Source organism: Sceloporus undulatus, chromosome 5 (genome assembly GCF_019175285.1).
Source record: "Sceloporus undulatus isolate JIND9_A2432 ecotype Alabama chromosome 5, SceUnd_v1.1, whole genome shotgun sequence".
Lineage (NCBI taxonomy): Eukaryota > Metazoa > Chordata > Lepidosauria > Squamata > Phrynosomatidae > Sceloporus > Sceloporus undulatus.
The window spans coordinates 189,724,637-189,747,879 of record NC_056526.1 but is presented as its reverse complement, the minus strand read 5'-3'; the positions used below and the strand labels follow the sequence as shown (position 1 = coordinate 189,747,879).

The following is a 23,243-nucleotide window of genomic DNA, read 5'->3' as shown; positions in this document are numbered from 1 at the left end:
AGAGAAATGGACAGAAGCGATCTGCTGACTATGGGGTTCTGCTTTATAACCGATTCCACTTTCTGATAGTGGTCTACCCATCAGATAAACAGGGGCTACCTATACTGTACGTTAAACACCAACAGGATGCCAGCCTAGGTTTTTGTTCAAGACTTCAAAGGAACAATCCAAGGTGCTGAAACTATTTGTCAGATTAGAATCCAGTATTGTGCCGCTCCTTCACATTCTAGAATAAAAACAGGTGCTCATTCACTCCACCTGAATGGAAGCCACTGGCTGTCAGTGTCTAGACCTGTGGACTTGATCCACTGTGACCCACCTGATTCCCAACCATGGTCTAGTAGTCAACTTAGTGCATTTGGGATTCTTTAAATACTTTGCTTTGTTCTCCTTCTTATATCTTTTTCTGACTGTAGCATCCTCTGTCTTTCAGACCAGTTCCAGGCTTGAAAGTCCAGACAACTTCCTTCCCCTTTAAGAAATGACAATGGTGGAAACAAGGATCCCAGCTGACGTCTGTCCGGCTCCTTCCTCCTCATTTGCACTACTGCGGTCAACGCAGGGAAATTTTGCTACCAAAGACGATGATGATAATAATAATTATTTTTTTAAAGGAATTGTTTCTGCAAATAACGAAGAAGGGGGGTGTAGGTGTCGTGACTAGGGAGGTTGGTATTTCTCTGCAGGAGTTAAGGGCTGTGGAAGTGAGAGACACAGAAATGGGCCTTTCCGAAGCCATTTTAGGGGAGAGCGCCTCTCTCGTGGATTACTACCCATGGTTTTGAGCACCAAGGTCTGCTTCTTTTCTCTCCCTACCTATGGCAGAAGGATAGCAAGAAGGCAGAGGTCTCAAGCCCCAGAAGCCTCCTGAAATTGGACGATCTCTATTAGCTACCTCCGTGTTTTTGCACAAGCTCCGATGATGACCTCTCCTTGTCTTGTGGAGTCATATTGAGTTGGACAGGTTTCTGAAGTCTACAGTGGTGCTGGGGAGAGCGGCCTTCCCTGACCAGGCACCTTTCAGGTGTGTTGGGACTACAACTCTAATCACCCGCTCTGCTAGCATGGTTAGGGGAGGATAGGAGTTGTAGTCCAGGACATCTAAGAGTGGGAGCTTCTGGTCTACTGTATGCAAATGCTAAGGTTCAAAATGGATGATAGATATTATGTGGAATCTCTGGTCCCAGGATTTGGAAAAAAAGAAAGGAAGGAATAGCCATGGAGGAAAATATTGGCCCATTGGGAAGCAGAGGGACTGACTCTGCTCTTAAAATTCCCCTCACTGCAAAAAATTGAGGCAGAGCTTGGAAAGCATTAAAACTAATGCTCTTATCTGAGACTAGTTACTTTTGAGTTAATGAAGAGATGATACAGTTACATTCCAAAAGTAACCTAATAAGAGTAAGGTTACCTTGTGGTTGTAATGAGTGGAGGCTCCCAGTTACTTTTATAAGTTACTTTTTAAGGGCATTCGGATAAGAATTTTTTTTTATCAGGTGCCAGTGGTTGTAATCCTGCAGCCTTCCAGATGTCATCCCAAAAAAGGGAACCTTTTCAAACTCTCCCAATGACCCTACAACCCTCCTGACGGTCCACCCCAAAATTTAGCACTGACCAAAGTGCCTCCAAGTGTACTGATGCCCCTCTGCCTTCCATTCCAGCTCCATCACACTCAGAGCAAGCATTGGAACTGTAGTTGTAAATGGGTTGTACCATTGCAATCCTGCTGCCTGCCTACCTGCCCACCAACGCTCAGTATTCAAGAGGGCAGAAATTCAAGGGGCCATCTCTTGTCAAGCTTCCACTTGGGGGAAAATGCAGTTGCAAATCGGGCTCAGAGAAGTGACCTTCTGTCCTTCCTTTGCCTCCATCTCAGGAAGAATTTGGGAGCTCAGTGAAGAGATCAGATGGATGTGGGCTGTGGGGAATGAATGAACATCTGCTTGGTTGCAGATGCACCTTTCTGTTAATAAGAGAAATAGCACCAATTGAGGCAGGTGCTGATTTTTGGGTGCTGCTATGGATTTACCATCAGATCCAACCATCTTCCCCACTGTAGTATGAGAATTGCCTTCCTTTCCTTGTTGCTTCTGTTGTCTCTGAAAAAAATGAGCCAATTGCTGAGTTTCAGTCTATCAATCAGTCAATCACTTTCATTTGAGATTCAGGTTTCATGCTCTCCTGAGTTTCACAGCTCCCCTGGGCCTAGTTTAAACTCCAAAACTCCCTTTTGATGCCCAATAACTCAAGAAGGCAAGAGTCCCGTTGAACACGAACTAAGTGCTCTCCTTCTCCTGCCAGTTACTGCAGTGTATATGTTGTTTCCTAGACCCATGGGGGTTTCTGAGCCTGAGCAAGTGCCCTTTGGACAGATCTGAGCCCCATCTCCTTTTGAGAAGCACTGATGCACTATGGGCCAGAGCTGCTACTCCAGAGACAAACACTCCATGAAACAGTTTTTTTTTTTGTTTGCTTGTTGGCTGCTTTGCTGAAAAATTGTTCCCTATCTCCTGCCTCGTTCTTGGGCTGCTAGTTCAGCTGTGCCACCTTGTGACTCCTGCAAAATCCATGTTTTACCCTTGTTTGCTAAACTGAGCTTACATAGTATCACCTGTTTTTTCAGTGCTCAGGGCTGTTATTCCCCTGAGTGCTTGAAATTGCAAACTCTAGTCCTCACGGTACTGTACAAAACCCCTGGGCCATTTGTTCAGGTCTGGATTGCTTTCTTGAAATAGCAAGATTTGGGGGAAGGGGCATTGGGGTTGAAAAATACTCCCCAGTTCACTATCCAGGACTTACACCTTTCCATGGCATCTGTGGGCAGATTGTGAACCAGGCAGGGGTGTCACTAGGGGTGTGCGGGAGGTGCAGAGTGCACCGGGTGACACCTTATGGGGGGATCACCTGGTGGAAAGGGGCTTTCTTCTGGGTCTGCAGCTCTCCTGGGTGGGTAGTAAAGAGAGGCACCTTCCTTTGCACTCACCCAGAAGCTCTGGAAGTCCTGGAAAGGTTGTGTTGTGGTAGGAGCAGCCCACTCCCACTAGTAGCCACTGGTGGGACTGGGCTGCCTTCCACTTATGGCAGCTCCGATGATTGAGTGGGAAAGTGAGTCACCTCCCATGTCTGCCTGGCCAGCAACTCTACCAGACCTAGAAAAAGCTCAGAGAGAGGTATTAAAAATGATCCGCACTGGGTATCAAATGTATTAGGAATGCCATTGGAACCAGGCTTGATTTGGAGAAGAATCGAGATGGCTGGATGGAATGATGGAGGGTTTTGCTCAGTCAAGGAAAGTGGGACTTCCCATAGCTCATTCTACCTCCACAATGGGTGCTCTTTTTTCTAGCTGCAACCTTCCTTTCTCCCATCATGTGGCCCTTTGGATGCGGTTGGACTGCAACTCCCAGCAACCATAGCCAGCATCGCCAGTGGCAAAATATGCTGGGGGTTTCAGTCCAACATCACCTGGAGGTGATAAATCCCACCCTGCTTTAGACTGTGCTGGGAAATACCAGGTTGCTTTTCTTTTAAATCCATCTATTTTGGATTTGTTTTGGTTAAGAAAATGAACGAAGGCTGTGCAGAGATGTTTAACTGGGCATAAAACACTGTCTCCAAAATGGGGGTTTTCTTTGCTGACCCTTGCTGAAGAGGTTACTTGCCACAGACCTCTAGGAAACTGTGAGCCCTTCAGAGCCATTTCTTAGCCTTTCCGTTGGAAGCTTGGGAGTCCTACTTTATTCAGAGAAGCAAGCCAGCTCTTGCCTTGGATCGGTGCCTCCACGATGGTGACAGATCTAAGTGCTCCTCATGTGTTGAGCTCATGCAGGCTAGAAGCCACGGTGTTCCTGCTATGCACTTTTTCTGCCCAATGTCTGTGCCTTCGAAGTGAAGATTTTAGAAAACCCTCCACACCTCTTCTGAAGGATAATGAAGGAATAAAGATTTTTTTTTCTTATTTAAACACAGAGTGACATGACTTACTTTAAAAAAAGAAATAGTGGTGATTTCATTATTTAGGCACATGATGGTGTTGATGCTGTGTGCCTTTAAGTTATTTCTGACTTATGGTGACACTAAGGCAAATCTTCCATGGGTTTTTCTTGGCAAGATTTGTTCAAAGGAGAATAGTGTCTAAACAAGGGCCAGCATTGGATCCCAGCTTGGCTAGGTAAAACCCACTGAGTGACCTTGGGCAAGTCACACTTTCTCAACCTCAGAGGAAAGGAATAGCAACCCCCCTCTGAACAAATCTTGCCAAGAAAACCCCATGATAAGTTCTCATTAGGGTCTCCATAAGTTGGAAATGTCTTGATGGCACACAATAGAAATGGCCAAACTTCACTTGGATGGTGCCTACACAGGCCTGGATACCCCAGGAACATCCCAGGGTATCCTGGCCCCAGAGCGACCTGAAACTCTCTGTTACCTGGAGGCCTGTGTTCTGGTACCGGGGGGCTGTTTGCACATGTGTTCCACTGGGCCACCTGATGTGGCCACAGTGGCAGCAAATCACTCACTTTGGGATCAGAATGAGATACCTAGCATTGGTCACATAGCTGGGCATCTTGTTCTGACTTCAGAGGAAGCAACTCACTGCCATGGCGGCCTCATGGCGCTACAGTGATCTTCATTTTAAATGCCACTCTGCATCAAAATGCAGGACTATGGACCTTCTGTGAAGATACAGAGCAAACTGAGTGTTAAAAGTCTGATTTATAGAAGGCTATACCTCTAATCTGCACCAGATTTGGGGACTGGTCTTTGCGTTGTCCAGATTCCCTGTTGAAAGCATAGGAGAAGGCAATTTTAATTTGCTCATGCAGAGAGGGTCTTGGAATCCTGTGTCCAGTTCTGGGTATCACAATTCAAATAGGAATAGTTTGATCTATTGATTAGTTTGCCCATCATGAGACTCATCCATTAGGGATAGGTTTGTTCCAATTGCTTATCTCATTGCTGAAACCCGCTGGTTAGTTTTTGAGGAGCAGCACTGCCCCCAAAAGTACAAGTCATAAAGGTACAAGTATTTGTTGTCTTTATCTTGTCTCAAGATGTATTCCTTGGCCGCCACCTTAATTTTTGAAAACCTAAATCTTAACTTCAAGCACCAACCATTTATCACTGCCTTTGCAAAATTCTCTAGCTTTTTGTTTCTCCTGTTTTATTTCTCTTGTTTGATTCTCATCATCAATAACCATGTTCTGGTTTGGGTCTTCACTATAGGTCTCATATTGGGAGACACATGGGAGATTAAACATCTCCATAAGTAAATAAAAGAATGGGAAACTCATCACTCCTTTCCTTAATCTAAACTCCTGTCACATTGCAGAATTAATGTGGTTTGACACTACTTTAAACTGCCATGGCTCAATGCTATGGGATTCTGGGATTTGTAGATCATTGTGGCACCAGAGCCCTCTGACAGAGAAGGTTAACTATCGCACAAAACTACAAATCCTAGAGTTCCATAGCATTGAGCCATGGCAGTTAAAGCAGTATCATACTAGTGGCACACTGGTCAAATGCTGGCACTTCAGCCACAAGGTTGTGAGTTCAAACCTAGGGTTTCAAGGTTGACTCAGTCTTCCATCCTTTTGTAGGTCAGTAAAAAAGTATCCAGCTCGTTGGAGGCAATTGGCTTACAGATTGCAAACTGCTTAGAAAGTCATAGAATCATAGAGTTGGAAGAGACTCCAAAAGCCATCCAGTCCAACCCAATTCCATACTCACAATCAAAGCATCCCCATTGACAGATGGCCATCCAGCATCTGTTTAAAGACCTCCAAGGAAGGAGACTCCACTATCCTCCGAGGAAGGAGTGTGTTCCACTGTCGAACAGCCCTTACTGTCAAGAAGTTCCTCCTAATGTTGAGGTGGAATCTCTTTTCCTGGAGCTTGCATCCATTGTTCCAGGTCCTATTCTCTGGAGCAGCAGAAAACAAGCTTCCTCCATCCTCAAAATGACACCAACACAAGTGTTTAAACAGGGCTAGTACATCACCTCTTAACCTCCTCCAGGTTAAACATACCCAGCTCCCTTCCTCATAAGGCATGGTTTCCAGGCCCTTCACCATTTTGGTGGTCCTCTGGATATGCTCCAGCTTCTCCACATCTTTTTTTGAATTGTGGTGCCCAGAACTGGACAAAGAATTATTCTAGGTGAGGCCTGACCAAAGCAGAATAGAGTGGCACTATTACTTCCCTTGATCTAGAGACTATACTTCTATTGATGCAGCCTAAAGTAGCATTGGCCTTTTTAGCTGCCGCATTGCCCTGTTGACTCATGTTCAACTTGTGGTCTACTTGGATTCTTAGATCCCTTTCACAGGTAGTCTCCTTAAGCCAGGTGTCTCTCATCCTATATCTATGCATTTCATTTTTTCTACCTAAGTGCAGTATCTTACATTTCTCCCTGTGAAGTTCATTTTGTTAGCTTTGGCCCAGCTTTCTAATCTATTCAGGTCTTCCTGAATTTTGACCCTGTCCTCTGAGGTATTAGCTAATCCTCCTAATTTGGTGACATCTGCAAATTTGATAAGTATGCCCTCTATTCCTTCATCCAAGTCATTGATAAAGATGTTGAATAGCAAACTGGGCCCAGGACAGAAACTCAATGGACACCCCACTGGTCACTTCTCTTCAGGATGAAGAAGAGCCATTGCTGAGCATCCTTTGGGTTTGGCCGGTCAACCAATTACAAATGCTGAGTTCAATGCTAAGTGGTCTAGAAATGTTAATGCTATTGCTAAATTATTGCTATCAAACTACATTATTTCTTCAGTGTAGATGCAGCCCCAGACTCTTTGTGTTATCCCTCCACCCCTCTGCTTCAAAATCCTTCTTCACAGTTTCCTGACAAGTTTTTCCCTAGCTACACCTCCCAATCAAATCAATGAGGAGTACTAGAAAAGGAGAGAATTACCTTGATTGGTGGAGTGGCACATGAAATTACGGGCCTTTGAAATTCAAAGCAAAAGTGCATGGGCTGTTTTGGAGAAGCAGAGGACCTTTCACATCACACAATTAGAACATTATGATTCCACTTCAACTGCCATGGCTGCATCCTGTCAAATCCTGGGGTTTGCGGTTGAGAGAAGAACTGGAGTTTGCTGACTGAGGAGTCCAAATGCCCTGCCATAACTTGCAAATTCATGACAGTTAATATGGGATTATAGTAGGGAAGCAATTCTTCACTAAAGCTGCATTTGCACTGCAGAAGGAATCCAGTTTGGCACCACTTTAACTGCCATGGCTCCACGTTATGGGATTCTGGAAACAAATTAAAATTCCCAGAATTCCACAGCATGAAACCATAGCAGTTAAAGTGATGCCAAACCAGATTATTTCTGCAGTAGGGATGCACCCCAGGGCTCTTATCAAAGGAAATAGAGAGTAATTTAGCCATTTTCTTCCAGCCAAAACAAGGTGCTGACAATCTAGGTTACAAGAAATACTTTGGGGGAAAAATACTTTGGGGCAAGTGAAAGGGTATAACTGAAGCAAAGCAACATCTACTATTTCTGTTCCAAAAAGATGCCTTCTGTATGGGAAAAAAACAAATATTAATTGGGATTTATCCTGCACAAAATTCACACATGGTTGTCTTTGACAGACATTTCTGAGTGTGTGCAAGAAATAGTGTTTTCTGAGCTGGTAACATCAGACGTGGCCAATGGACACCAGAAGAGCTCAGTGAATGGCAGGAGTGCCCAGTGAACATCAGAAGCTCAGTATGCATCAGAAATGTCCAATGCTTGTCACAAATACCCAATGCACATCAGAAATGCTCACTATGCACCAGAAGAGGCCAATGCACATCAGAAGTGCCCAATGCATACCAGAAGTATTTAATGTGCATCAGAAATTTCCAATGCATCTTAGAAGTGCTCAGTGTGCATCAGGTGATCCCAGTGCACACCAGACATGCCTGATGCACATTGGAACACTGTTGCTGGCCTCTTGATACACATCTTTGGAATTCACTACCAAGGTTTTGTTGTGCTGCTGCGACATAGCTAAGGATGCTGCTGCCTTGAGTCCTTATGCTGGGAGAAGGTGGGATATAAGAAAATACTACTACTACTACTACTACTACTAATAATAATAATAATAGCTGCTTTGGGTCTCATAAGGGTGAAAAGCAGGAAAACAAACAAACAAACAAATATTGTAAAGCTATGCAGCACTGATGGTGATGTAGAATCTCAGCTTCTCGGGGATTTTGGGATGTAGGGCTTTCATAATGATATTATGCAACTTATGAAAGTGACCATTGCATTAATGTTATGGCGAAATACATGGCTACGTTAAATGAAATCAATACATTCATTTGGGATTGAAGCAAAACCCAAACTTGTCCATCATGCTTTCCTGCTTGTCAACCCTGCGTGTTCTGATCTTTGGCTGTCTGTTATTGATGTTTTGAAAACCCAGCAATACAACCCCAAGGACACACAACCCAGATGAGAGGGCCTGGTCCCAAAAGCCACTTGAAGAGAGATGCAACCAAGGATGAAACAGCAGGACAGGGATTCTTCTTGCATCCTACTTGGATAACCATTAGCCACCAGATGGCACTGGAGGTTCACTGGTCCAAAATAAGCCCTGAAACCACTTCTTCCTCTTAGAAAGACTTTGCCAGCCTTCCTGGGGACTCTTTCCTTTTGTGTGAGGTGGATTTCCAGTCTTCTCATCTCTAAATCCTATTTAGACGGTCTTTGTCATGAAACACATCGAACATCTCCGGTGGGTGCCACAGAGTGAAGCCGTCTCCGAGTCAATTTTCTCCTCACTACAAAGCCAGCAGGAAAGAGGACAGTGTGGCACAGAGAGGCACAGAAGGCGCTGTCTCCCTTCCCTTTGCCCAATGGCATCACTAGAGTTGGCATCACCCAGTGCCGTAACTCATGGTGCCACCCCTCTGTTGACCTCATCCCATGCCACACCATACAGAATCCTTAGTAATGGTTTTTTTTGTACTAACGTTATTCATAAATCATAATTCCTGTATATCACTGGATGTGATGGCAACAGTTGTGACATAAACAACTAGCAAAATTAAAGTTATGCCTTTCATTAATAATTACAATATAATTCAAATAGCCTGGAGAGCCAGCCTGGTGTAGTGGTTTGAGAGTTGGACTAGGACTCTGGAGAACATACTCTGGAGTAGTTTGCATCCATTGTGCCACGTCCATTGCTCCATTCTCTGGAGCAGCAGAAAACAAGCTTTGCTCCATTCTGAATATGACACCCCTTCCAGTATTTAAACACTGCTATCATGCCATCTCTTAACCTTCTCTTCTCAAGACTAAACATACTCAGCTCCCTAAGTCTCTTCTCATAGAGCATGGTTCAGTTCCCAGCTCAGCCATGAAACCCACTGGGTGACCTTGGGCAAGTCACACTGTCTCAGCCTCAGGGGATGGTTATGGAAAACCTCTTCTGAACAAGGAAAACCCCATGATAGGTTCATTTCAATAGCAAGTACATAATGACTTGAAGGCAGACAAGAACAACAAATGCACATTCTAAATGTATCAATGCACACAGTTTCATGTGATTAAAGTGAAAATTTGGCAAGATGTGATGTTTTAAAGAAAATTTAAAAAGGATCATTGGGTTCCAGTGCCACAACAAACTACAAATCCAAGGATTCCATAGAACGAAGCCATGGCGGTTAAAGTGATGGCAAATTGCATTCATTCTCCAGTGCGGCAGAAGCTTTAGTGGGAAGTTAAAGTCATCCAAATAGGTTCAACCCCTCGAGTTGCTTCTTTAAAGCAGAACTAAAAACTAAAAGCAGATTCAAAACCTCATGCACATGGAAGCCATTATTGGCTTAAATTTGTGCTGGACCTAGATTGATCAATGGCACTACACAGTGCTAAGTTGCCTTTCTTCCATCCGAAACCCACAAAACAGGGATGCCATTATTGGACCAGCCAAACTGTACAAAATACATGTTGCAAGCTTTTGAAGCTCCACTGACTTCTTCATCAGGCAAAAGTCTTAAAACCACACAGGAGAAAATAAAAATATGTTTTTTGTTACAGGCCTGCATTTTATCCAGATGTTGTTTTTCTGAGTTAAGATGGTACGGAGGGATGAACAAGCCAGCAGAGCTTCAAAGGCTTGCAATGTGTATTTTGTACAGTTTGGTTGGTCCAATAATGGCATCCTTGTTTTGTGGAACTGGAGTATTATTGTACTTTGCTCTATGACTAACATGGCTGCCCCTGGATACATTTTCTTCCATCTTGTTGTTTTCCCTACGGTTTCGTTTCCTCCGTCTCCTCCATCTTGTGCCTTGATAAACAAGAACCGGCTTAGAAAGGGGAGCTCCTGCTGTGCTTCTCAAGAGTTTCCATTACAGGCGATTTGCATGTTGCTGCACAGACAAGTTTTGTTTCTTAATCAGTGCTTAAGCAATTAAGTAATTACCATAAACACGGTTGCCAAAAGGCTCCTCTTCAATTGTTCGCCTTCTGGTTTGATCTTGGTGGTTTGCTTCAGCTGCAGTGCCACAAAAGTTTTATATATATTCTTTGCCTTCCCAATGAATAAGCTGAAGTTTCTGGAATGTATAACTATACTTGGAGGATGGTTGGAGGACAACTTGGTTATGTCTGGATTCTTCCACAGCTTGGGATGCAAAAACATCAGAACGGCACGCTCGCCTTCTCTATCCTGATCTGCCGACTCCAATGTTTAAAGACTTTCAAAGAAGAAGAATCTACTGCCCTTAGAAGCAGTCTCTTCCACTATTTTTGCTATTGTTGTTGTGTGCTTTCAGGTTGTTTCCAGCTAGTGGCCATACTACGGCAAACCTATCCTGGGGTTTTCTTGCCAAGATTTGTTCAGAGGGGGTTTGCCATGGCCTTCCCCTGAGGCTGGGAGAGTGTGACTTGCCCTATGCCACCCAGTGGGTTTTATGGCTGAGCTGAGAATTCGAACCCTGGACCCCAGAGCTATAGTCAAACACTCAAACCACCCAGCCATGCTGGCACAACTCTTACTCCCAAGAAGTTCTTTCTAATGCTTAGGTGGAAGAAGCAGCAGCAACCAGTTCTTGGAAATCACTGACAGTTATTGGGCAAAAGATTAGGATGGAAAGGAATGAGTTGGAGGTCCGGACACCAAGGCATTTTAAGAAAGTGCATGAAACCATCGTATCTTAGAGTCGGAAGGGGTCACAAAGGCCTTCCAGTCCAACCCCCTGCCATGCATCAATACACAAAAAAGACCTCCAAAGGAAAAGAGTCTACCAGCCTTTAATGCAGACTATTCCTCTGACAAACCCTAACGCTTAGCTGGAAATTCTTTGCTTGTCATTTGAATCCATTGGTTCATGTTCTGCATCTCTGCTACAGAATTAATGCAGTTTGACACTACAGTCCGCTCTCCACAACTGTGGCTTTGACATTTGCAGTTTTGATTATTTGTGGATTTGATGAATATGTCCTCTCTAAGAATTCTTAGGTCCTCCAGAGAAATTATGCTGGAAACTGACCATAGAGTTGCACTGGAGGCTCTAGAGATCACTAGAGAACTGGTTGATGCTGCTTCTTTGGCAATCAGGTATTCGAAATCCAGCGTACTTACCCTTTTCGGGTTTGCTAATCCTTTTGGAAAAGCCGTTTAATAAGTTAATGATGCCCATCACAGCTTCGACACAGGACTTGTAGCTTGGCAGCAAAAGAAGACAAGCCTTGCAGAAGATCTCAATGTTTATCCCTTCAGCTGAAGCAGGGCTGGAAGATCTGTGGCCTGGTAGAGGATGCTGGACTATAGTTCCCAGCAGCCTTGTCAGCCCAGGCAATAGTGAGGAATGCTGGGAGCTCCTGTTCAAAAACATCTGGAAGGCCACAAGTCAATTTGTTGTGAAGTTAAATTGAACTTACAACAGCCCTATGACTTAGAGACAGCCAAGAACACTTGCTCAGGTCTTGCAAACTCAGGGTTTCCATGATTGTCTCCATCTGTAATATGGCCTCCTCTTTTCCTACTGTGTCCGATTTTGCTGGATATTGCTGTCTTTTCCAATGCATCATGTGGCCTCAGGACATGTCTAAAGTATGACAATCTCTCTTGTGCCATTTTGGCTTCTAGGGATAGTTTAGGCTTGATGTGCTCCAGCATAGCCTCCAACATTTCATGCATGAAGAGCAGGACAAAAGTGGCTAAGCAATATAAGAATGCAGTCAAAAGCGTCTGGTCAGGGAATGAGGGAAGAGAGGGACAGTTATTAATGAGGAAGAATGCATAAAAGTATTATTTTAGGCAGGGGAACCTTGGAAATTATGTACTGAGTTTAAGAAAGCCAAAAATAAAAGAGGTAAAATGTGTCCAGGAAAGAACAAAACTCTTCTCACTCCTCTCCTCTTTTCTTCTCCGCTCCCTCCTGCTGACTTAATTTGGGACAAATTTCTTTTGCACTTTACAGCAATTCAATTAAGCTGAGGATGAAGAACAAAAGGGTAGGAGATGAGAGAAACTGGGACATTTTCAATGCAGCTGAGAAAGTAGGATGGCAAAGGATTAACTAGTGGCTTGCTTGCCTTATATTCCGCATATTTAGACGGACTGTTTTGTTGCCATTTGGATCTGTGGATTCCAGCCCTTGTTATCATGCCTCTTGCACTCTTCTCCAGTGACAGTTGCTTTTGCTTTTCTGTTACATATGCACTTCTTGAGCACAAGATAGAAATGCTAACTGACCGGGAAAAAAGACATGGCCCCGGCTGCTTTGTTCGTTTGCTTCTAGGCCATTGGCCAGAGTTGGTGGAAAGCCAAAATCTGGAGCTACTTGTCAAATGTGTATCTTTCTAAAAACAACAACGATGGAAAACAAAACCAGAGATGAAGCTGGGTCTGTCTTGACTGATCATGTCATATTCTTGAAAAACAGGAGGCAAGATTGCTAACTTTTTCCCCTGGCAGAATAAGCCTTTGTGGGATGCAGTTTAATTCATCCAATGCATTGTGGACTGGAGTTCATGAAACCTTATGCTAAATAAAACTTGGTAGGCCATATTCCTTTCCCATCTTGGAAGCTAAGCAGGGTCAGCCCTGGACAGAACTTGGATGGGAGACTGCCGAAGAATACCAGATAGTTCTTCCTAATGTTTAGATGGAATCTCTTTTCCTGAAGCCTGAATCCACTGCTCCTTGGCCTAGTCTCTGGAGCAGCAGAAAACAAGTTTACTCCATCCTCAATATGGCACACTTTCAGATATTTAAATCATGTCACCCCTTAACATGGGATAACACTAACATTTACTCGTTGGAGTAAAGGTGGAAAATAAGTGGCATAAATAAACAATCACATAAATAAGATTAAAAGCCAGCAGCGCTGATATGAAATCAATTTGGCTTGACTTTATGCAGTGCATTATCATAAGCCATTTAGGGGATCCAAAACGCAGGATATCAACTGAACTAAGATGACACCTATTATTACCCTTTCCATGCAGAGCAGGGGGAAAATAGGTAACCTACAGAGGAGCTCATAGAAGTGGTAATGGAGAAGAGACTTGCTTCGGGAAATAGAGTATCGTTCATTCATCATTTTTAAAAAATTCTTGTTTAAAAAAATGCTGCAGAGAGCAATTGCTTCCCTTATTGAAAGGCACTTGTGGTTTGCATGTTCTCTCTGTTCTGGCTCCCACACTGGGTACCTTTTGCAGAAGGAAAGGGGGGAAGAATTGAAAGCACAGCTTGATTTTAATTCATACCTTCAAAGCATTCAGTGTAATGTAGGAAAGTATGTAGAAAACGCACGACATTGCTGTAAGCTTCTTCCTCCTTATCTCCTCAATCTGGGAGTGGCTGGGTGGATCCAAAAGCATCATGGGTTTTTTATGACCTTTGTAGGAAATGGAACTAATGTGAGCCCTTGGTATCCGCTGGGGTTTGGTTCCAGGACTCCCCCATGGATACCAAAATCAATGGATACTTGAGTCCCATTAAATAAAATGGCACTGCAATAGTGCCCCGTATATAAAGTGACAAAATCAAAGTTTGCTTTTTGGAATTTATATACAGTTGGCCCTCCACATTTGCAACTTTGACTTTTGCAGATACTCAAAGCTGCAAAAGTCAAAGCTGCAAATGTGGAGGGCATTGCGGTTTTGATTAATATGTTCCCACTTTGCTCATTTGCCCTGGGTAGATCCGGTCCGCAATTGCTGAGCCAGTACCGAATCTACCCGGAAAGTAGTTTCCACTACGCTTTACCTTGATTGGTGCAATTTTCCCCTCTGAAGTTCACATTTGCAGGACCACTTTAAAGTGGAGCCTCCCTTGTTGTCAATCAAATTCACTTCCACTTTCTCAAAGGTGACCTATCCTGCAACCATTGGCCAAACGAATGGGTGCTTCCCCCCTCCTGGCAGCAGTATGCACATATTCTGTCAATTTGTCAAATTTAAAAACCTCCAGGTGTGTGCGTGTGTTGTGTGCATTTGGGTCATTATAGATTATGGCAACCATAAAACGACCCCATCCTGGGGTTTTCTTGGCAAGATTGCTTCCGAGGAGATTTGCCATTGCCTTTCCCCTGAGGCTGAGAGAGTGTGACTCCCCCAAAGTCATGGGTTTCCACAGCCTTCCCTTTGAATGCCAGCCTCTAGCTTCCCCTTCTCTTCCAGCCCAGCATTTCCTCCTCTTTGGAACCTCTTCCCTTCCTTTCGCTTCGAGCCCAATGCCACCTCCAAAGCCCTTGCCCCCCCCCCCCCCCCCCGATGTCAGCCTCTTCCCTTCTCTTCGCTTCCAGCCAAATGCCACTTTAGGAAAAAATGCTCTAAGGGGGATTTGCCCTGCATCTGGTGTGCAAGACCCTGTTCCTGATGTGTTTAAAATGGTGCCAATAGGAACTTCCCACTTTTAATCTGGGTTACAGTTTGGTACAAAAGGTAGTCTGAATGGCCTCTCAGTATCTCTAAGTCCTCCAGCGCAATTCTGCTGGAAGTTGATTGTAAGAGATGTGCTGGAGAACCTATACGTTCCTAGAGAAAATACTTCTCTAGACATTTGTAAATCCTCCAGCATGAGTCAATGATCAATCTTTGGCAGATGCTGACCATACAATTGCACTGGAGGATCTGGAGATTTCATCCATAACAGTTTGACCACACTACCTTCGAAAACCTAGGCTGCATCTGCACTGCAGAAACAATGCGGTTTGAGCCCACTTTAATTGCCATGGCTCAATGCTATGGAATTTTGGGATTTGTAGTTTTGTAAGATATTGAGCCTTCTCTGTCAAAGTGATCTGGTGCCCCACTAAACCACAAGTCCCAGAATTCCCTAGCATTGACCCATGGCAATTAAAGCAGTGTCAAACTGCATTATTTTGGACTAACGCCCAAAGCGGATCCACTGCCCCCTTGACATGGCAGCTGCTAGTCCTACCAGCTGCAATCACTTTATGTCAACACTCTGCTTCTTGGAAAAAGTGATATAGGACAGGTTGGTAATGGAAGAATTTAGAAGACAAGCTCTTTTAGCCCAGACAGAGTAATGAGTTACAGTTCATTAGGAAGTTCCTCAGATGTTTGAATGGGGATAACAGTTTCTTATCACACGGCAGGGCTTAATTGACTTACCTAATAACAGAATGTTTGCATTATCAGCAACAGTTTTTGGAAATGAACAGCATTAGTATGGTAACTGTCACCCTATCAGTACTTCTTCCTTTGATTTCCCTTTGACCTCACTCTCTACCACACACCTGACATTACAGATAAACCTTCACACATAGAGTCACATGTAGAATCATAAAAGCCTGGAATAGAAAGGGGACCCCTTAAGATATCAGGACTAATCCACTGCTCAATGCAGGGTCTCCAGCTAGAGCCTCCCCAGAAAGCAGCTTTTGATGCATTCTCTTTTTGAAGATGTCCAGAGGAAGAGACCCCACCACTCCTTGAGGCAAATGGAATGAATGTCCCATGGCCAAACTGCTCTTACTGTCAAGAAATTCCTTCTAAAGGTCAATGGAAATCTATCCTCCTGTAATGTAAAACTATTAGACTTAGGCCTCCCCTCATGGCAGCGGATAACAAACCTAGGGCCCAAAGAGACAGGCCAAAATAATGCTACTTTGGTTCACTTTGGAGGTATACCGTTTAAATGACATATGCATCTTAAGTGGCCAGAAGCTGTGCTAGGACTGGAGTGTGGCTTTGGGGTGGCTTCCAGCCTTTTAGGATGCATGCATCATTTAAACAGCATACCTCCAAAGTAACCCTTTATTTTGGCCTGTCTGTTCAGGCCCCTACTCCCTGGCTGCTCTCTGCAACAGCTCTGGAGGTATTTTAAAGTGAGTAACCATGGAGTGCCGGAGTGAGGTAGTGGTTTGTGTGTCAGGAGACCACAGTTCGAATCCTCGTTCAGCTATGCAAACTACTGGGTGATCTTGGGCAAGCCACACTCTTTCAGCTTCAAAAGAAGGCATTAGCAACCTGCCTCAGAACAAATTCAAATTCAAACAAATTCATGCCTCTGCCAAGAAAACCCTATGATAGGTTTGCCTTAGGGTTGCCATAACTCAGAAATGACTTCAAGGCACACAACAACAACAACAGTCTTGTTACTCTTCAGTACTCTCTTCACCAGGATTAACATGCCCAGCCCCTTCAATTTTTCCACACAGGTTTTGTTCTCCATATGTCTTGTCATTTTTGTCACCCTTCTCCGAACCTGCTCCAACATGTCTATATCCTTATTAAAATGACGCACCGAGAACTGAGCTCAGTATTCCAGATGAGGCCCAACCAACTCCGAATATAATGGGATTAGTACTTTCCTTGGTTTGGTAACTGTGCTTCTATTCATGCAGACTAAAATATTATTCGCTTTCTTTTCTGCAGTGTCACACTGTGCATTCGCTTTTTGTGGCCTAAATGTAGAATTTTGCACTGGTATCGGTTGGATTTCATTCCATTAGTTTCAGTCCATTTTTCTAGTTTATCAAGGTCCTTTTGCATCCCGTTCTTATCTCCCGATGTGTTAGCCACCCGTCCCAGTGTTTTGTCTTCCACAAACATTATAAGGACTCCCTCTGCCCCATCATCTAAATCATTTCTAAACATACTGAAGAGTGATGGCCCTAGGACTGAACCTTGCAACGCTCCGCTGGGAATGTCCCTCCATCTGGAACTGCAACATCGATGACAAGTCTTGGTTATTAATATTTTTTAGATTTAAAAAAGCAACAAAATTGTAAAACATACTAACAGAAATCCAATAAACCATAACTTAAACATAATGATATCCAAGAAATGTGTGTGTGTGTGTGTGTGTGTGTGTGCATGTGATAATACATTTTATGACATACAACAAACATGACAACTTTTTTTTAACATGGCTTTGCAGCCAGTTATGAATCCCCATTGGATAAAGTAGACTGCAGTCCATGAAAATTCATGTGATAATGGAACAATGGTTGTTGTTGTTGTTGTGTGCCTTCAAGTCATTTCTGACTTATGGCGACCCTAAAGTGAACCTATAATGGGGTTTTGTTGGCAAAATATGTTCAGAGGAGTTTTGCCATTGGCTTCATTGGAGGCTGAGAGAGTGTTATGTGCAAAGCCAAGTGGGGAATTGAACCCTGATCTCCAGAGTCATAGGCCAATGCTCAAACCACAGTGCCATTTCAAAGTCTTCAACACTTTGGATAGCTACTTTAAAGGTTAGGCTGAAAACCCAGAGCAGAGTCACGACTCCACTGATATGAGCTATATTCCACATCAGTAGGGTAGTGAATCTGTTTTGGGTTTCAGCCTGAACTTAAAAGTAGCTATCCAAAATTCTTAACACCATCCCCCAAATGGAGTCCAATGCTTTTGATAGCACCCTTAAAGTTCAGAGCAAGCCTGGAGTTAGATCACCATCCCACTGAATGGTTGCACCCCACATCTCCAAGGCAAGGGTCTATGTGCAAAGGTCTCTGTGCATTCAAAGCCTTCTGGATACTCTGCTATCATTGAGGAGCAGGACTTTGCTGGCATTTAGAAGCCCCCTCTTTTCTCACATCCTGAATTCAGAAAGTTTGAGGAAAATTGTTCACACTTCCAACTGGCTTCAAACGGTTCCTCTGTTGTAGTTTTTTGTGGGTATTTGTGGCCATGTTCTAGAAGAGATTGTTTCTGATGTTTCACCATAATCTGTGGCTGCCATCTTCAGAGAATGCTGGAACAAAGTAGGATGGATATATATATATATATATATATATATATATATATATATGAGAGAGAGACCCTGGGTTTGGAGGAGCGATTTCCATGTTAATCTATATATTGTTCTGTTGTTAAATGATAAAGCCTCAGGGTGAGAGGCTATGCAAAGAGAATTTGTGTCTGTTTAATTAGAGAGCCATTGTTTGCTGGGTAACCTGGGTGGTTTGCATTTGCATTTGCTGGGTCTTGATTTTAGTGTTTTTCAGGACTCGCAGCCAAACTTTGTTCACTTTAAGGGTTTCTTCTTTCCTGTTGATGTTGACCAGGTGTTTGTGGATTTCAACACCTCCCCTTTGCATTCTGACCTGATAGTTGTTGGCATGGTCCAGAATTTCTGCATTTTCCAACAGCATTTTATGCCCAGGATTTCGGTTCCTCTGCCCTTCCACTGCTGCATTCGGAAGGCAGGAGATTTCCAGACCATTAAAGAAAACATCCCTAGTCATTAAGGAACATTAATATTCCTTTGTCAAGTTTCTGAGTGCCCATTAGTCTGTCAGGCAAAAGCATAGCGAATGAACGATCTGGGTTAATCAAGATAGCAAAACTCGTTGCATTATTAAGAACTGAAATTGAGATCCCCCAGGATCTTATTGTTAGAAAACTAGTAACCTCATTCTTGATACAGAGAGGTGATGGAGGAAAGAGGATTCCCAGAAGGAAGAGGTTGGAGATGCAGATGGATGGTACTGCCATAGAGTTCAGCCTTGCGGTCCTTTTCAAGACCTAACACACACATCCTTTGTGGCTTCAAGATGTGTTGGATCACAACACCCCTATCCCCAGCCAACATGGCCAATGATTGACCTAATACTTTGTTCCCTATGTGCTCAAGGCAGATATTTCAAGGAGATGCTGGACAATATCAAGACACAGAGGCTAGGATCATGGGGGTGCTTCGACCGTTTGGCACCACTTTAACTGCCATGACGGAATCCTGATGGAATCCTGAGATCTGTAGTTTTATGAGGCACCAGCACACTTTGGCAGAGAAGGCTAGAGACCTTGTAAAACTATAAATTGCAGGATTTTAAAGGAAGGAGCAATACACATAGTATTTGGTATTTGGGATTAACAATGCAAAACTCATCTTCTGAAATCTTGAGAAGAATGTGGTCATTCTGCACTGGACAAAAATGTCCAACCACCTCTGTAGGTAATTTATGCATACAGAAGATTCCAACAGGAGTCTATGGGATTGTGCATAGAGCTCCAAAGTGGCAGCCTCCAATTGCCCCTGTTACAGCCAGATTGGGACCGCGGCAACCGCATGCCATGGCCCCGATCTGGCCTTTGCAGGGTGTAAAAAAGAGCAGCAAAAAGAGGTTCCTTTTTATGCCCTGCAAAGGGTGTGATAGCTGCATTTCTGTGGCTTGTTGCTGTGTTGGATGTATGCAGTGCCAGAGGAGCACTGTGACACCATGCACTGTGTGCTGTGGTGCGCAGCATCACGCCATCCAGGGGGCGGAGCCAGAGTGTGAGTCATGTAGACGCTATGTCCTGACTCTGCTGCCACTGCTGGTTTGCACTGCTCCTGAATCTGGCCTATATCTAAGGTTAATCCCAACTAGAGTAGACCCATTGAATGATGGGATTTAATTGGGTATTGACTCACCATTCAAGTATTGATCCAATGGGTCTAATCTAGTTGGGGCTAATCAATAGGATTCAGGTCTATATCTACAGTGTGATATAGTGGTTTGAATGTTGGAAAAGAACTCCAGGACACCTGTGTTTGAATCCCAGTTCAGCGATGGGAATCCACTGTGTAATCTTGGGCAAGTCACACGCTCTCAGTCTCAGAGGAAGGCAATGGCAAACCTCCTCCAAGAAAACCCGAGGACAGGGACACCTTAAGTCATAAGATTTGAAGAGACAGAGCAACAACAACAACAGGGATGCATGTGCGTGTGAAGTCTGTGTGTCTGTTTACAGCACCTGTTTGCCTGTCCCTCTAACTCTCTCTACAAAAAATCACAACACCGTCGTTGCTTGTGCTAGCCAATGCATACACCACAAATGATATATACCCAAAATCATAACACTGTGAACACTTGTACTATCTCATGCAAACTCTCGCTTTCTCTTTCTCTTTACTATGCTCCAGTAATGCTCTGAGACATTGTCAAAACTTTCCCCGACAAGTATAAATGACTCTCAGTGTCTCAGCCACGAGGAGAACATATATTTTGCAGACCCACAAGCCATGATGCGTGGCTTCCTTGTAGTGTCATGAAAACTAGGCTTTACTCTTGATATTTATAAAAATCCAGAACTGTATACAGATGCAGAAGAAATGTAGAAATAAATGGCAGGGAGGCAGATGGAGGTATAGGCACAGAGGAGGAAATCCAGATAGGATTGCAGAACTGTGTGGCAATGTTGGAACAGAGAAGAATACAGCTCAGTCACCATCTAACTACTTGAGTTTGCTGTTGCCCTATACAAACATGATGTGGGACCTCAACCTTTGGGATACGACTGCTGAACCAAAGGGAGGACAGTTTCCTGAAAAGCTAAGTCAGACTTGAAATGGGGCCTTCCATTGTTATATCCTTGATGTTAAGAAATGTGAAGTCGAAGGCTTTCATGGCCCGCAGCCTTAGTTTTTTTGTGGGTTTTTCGGGCATTCTCTGAAGATGGCAGCCGCAGATGATGGTGAAACGTCAGGAATAACCTCTTCTAGAACATGGCCACACAGCCCGAAAAACCCACAAAAAACTATGGTTGAGAAATGGTTCAGTTTATAATGGATTGGTTCAGATTATTTTTATAGCTAGCACCAGAAGCATCACCTACAATCTCATGATCTTCCTATAAAGTTAGGGTGCATCTACACTGTAGAAATAATAGTTTCAGACCACTTTAAATGCTGTAACTCCATCCTGTGGAATTTTCATAGAATCATAGAGTTGGAAGAGACCCCGAGGGCCATCCAGTTCAACCTTCTTCCATGCAAGAAGACTTAATCAAAGCACCCCCAACAGATGACCATCCAGCCTCTGTTTATCTTGGGATTTGTAGTTTTGCAGTTTTTAGCCTTCTCTGGTGTTGTGGCTCACCATTCAGTAATTGATTCAGCAGGTCTAGTTGGAACTATCCAACAGGATCCCAGCCAGTGAGTTGCAAGACTTTGTGGGTTTTTGCATCAATATATATTGCGGTGTGAGTTCCTGCATGGTGGGGGGTTGGATTGGATGGCTCTTGGGGTACCTTCCAACTCTATGATCCTACGATTCTATGATTCTATAAGATATATATTTAAAAATTCTTAATGTGAACATTTATCTGCACATTTTGCCCCTGGAGCACACTTTTTCCTCTTAGCTAAACTGGTTGTACATTTGTCCCCACGCAAATGTGGTGACCAGATGCCGTCCTTTCCCAGGACATGTCCTACATTTCAGCCTTCTCTCCGGGAGGAATTCCAAAATGTCCTCCATTTGGAGCACAGCTAAGAAGCATGAATCTCAGGTAAAAACATGGTGCTTTTGTTATTTGCGGTTTTTCCATATTTACGGGGGGTCTTGTGCTTCTAATCCTAGCGAATTGGGACGGACAAGTGTATTAATGCATATTATGTTAAATTATTTTATTGAATGTACACCATAGGCAGGCTTATTTTATTTTATTCTATTCTATTTTAAACTGATTGTAAGTAAAGTGTTGCGTAAATTTACAGTGCTCTATAAATAATAATAATAATAATAATAATAATAATAATATCATTATCATCATCATCCTCTCCCTCTCCCAGGTATGACCCTTTCCTATGCCTTTTGTTTGGAGAACATTTCAGTCTGATAATGTGAGATGCCACTTGCTACAGCAAAGTACAGCCCAGCTCTGGCTTGACCCCGTCCGAAAGAAGGACCTTGTCAAGACTGTTGACATGTGAAGGAAAACCTTAATTTGGCTCTAACAAGGAACTGACAGGCGCGGGCCTTTTCTACCCTGGATTTTGCTTAATGGATGTAAAATGGGCGATAATTTGGCAAATGGGCCTATTTTCTGCTGGGCGCGAACGTTGCACTCGGCGGCTTCTATTTTTTGCCTTCTTCCTGCAAATAAAGGAAGACTAATACCAGAAGATGAAAGTTGAGTTATTGTTCAGGCTTTTGGGTTGCGTTCGAACTATTTTCTCCTCGCTTTATATCCCCCAAGCCTTGGAGGATTTGCATGGAAACGCTCTTTACCTCCCCTTGCGATTTCTCAGTCCGGTATTGCGCTATTACGGATGTACGGGTAAAGCTCGGCTCAGCCTCCATGGAGTCATTTAGTGTGCTGTTTTATTGGTGTTCTTTCCTCCCTTTGTGCACATTTGGTACTTTTTCATTGTAATAAGGGCCAGGAATGGAGGAGAAGAAGAAGAAGAAAAGGAGTAAACCTTGGTCACATTTGATGCACATTTAGAAAGCTTTGTATTTTATCTGCCTTCCTTTCTCTCCTTCAAAGGAAAGAGAAAGAAATCAAGTTCAACAAGATGCCAGGAAGGAATACCAAGCCGTCTTTATGCAGAAGACGTTCTGATGAAGATGTGCCAGGATGCTTTGCCCCTCTCACTTCTCCCATGGCCAACCCACATCTCATCTGGCATCGCTCGGCGAATGTGAACAATATCAATGAAAGAAATTAACAGCGCCGCACCAGGCAAACGCGGCGGGGATGAAAACGGCACAATAATCGAAAACCCACTCATTGGTTTGGACAGGCTGTCAGAAGCCTTGCCTAATCAATTGGACACCGTGGCTTCATCAGTTTTCAAAAGGCACTCTTTTGTTGCTGAGGAATCGTTGCTATTTTTTTTCCAGCAAGGACAAGCAGCGTGCCACAGTTTGGGTTGCAAAGGCTGCAAACTGGATGCGTGAATGAATGGGTTGTCCACAGGAATGTCAAAAGTGTGCAGCTAGATCTGACTCAAGGTCTCTGCGGGTCCAGCGTCTTGTTTCTGAGCAATTCCAGGAAGAAAAGGAAGGAGGTGGCAGCATAGCAACACCA

The 23,243-nt window shown here is 43.7% G+C and overlaps 1 protein-coding gene across 1 annotated transcript in view; it reads left to right on the top strand.

The window, feature by feature from the left end:
- The window catches only part of ADAM33 (ADAM metallopeptidase domain 33), an 86,509-nt gene extending 82,573 nt beyond the window's left edge, over nucleotides 1-3,936 (top strand). Inside the window, exon 24 of the mRNA XM_042470126.1 lies at nucleotides 434-3,936. Within this exon, the coding sequence (XP_042326060.1) occupies nucleotides 434-485 (52 nt within the window). The 3' untranslated portion in view covers nucleotides 486-3,936. The remainder of the gene's footprint in view (nucleotides 1-433) is intronic.
- Nucleotides 3,937-23,243: the final 19,307 nt, after the last annotated feature.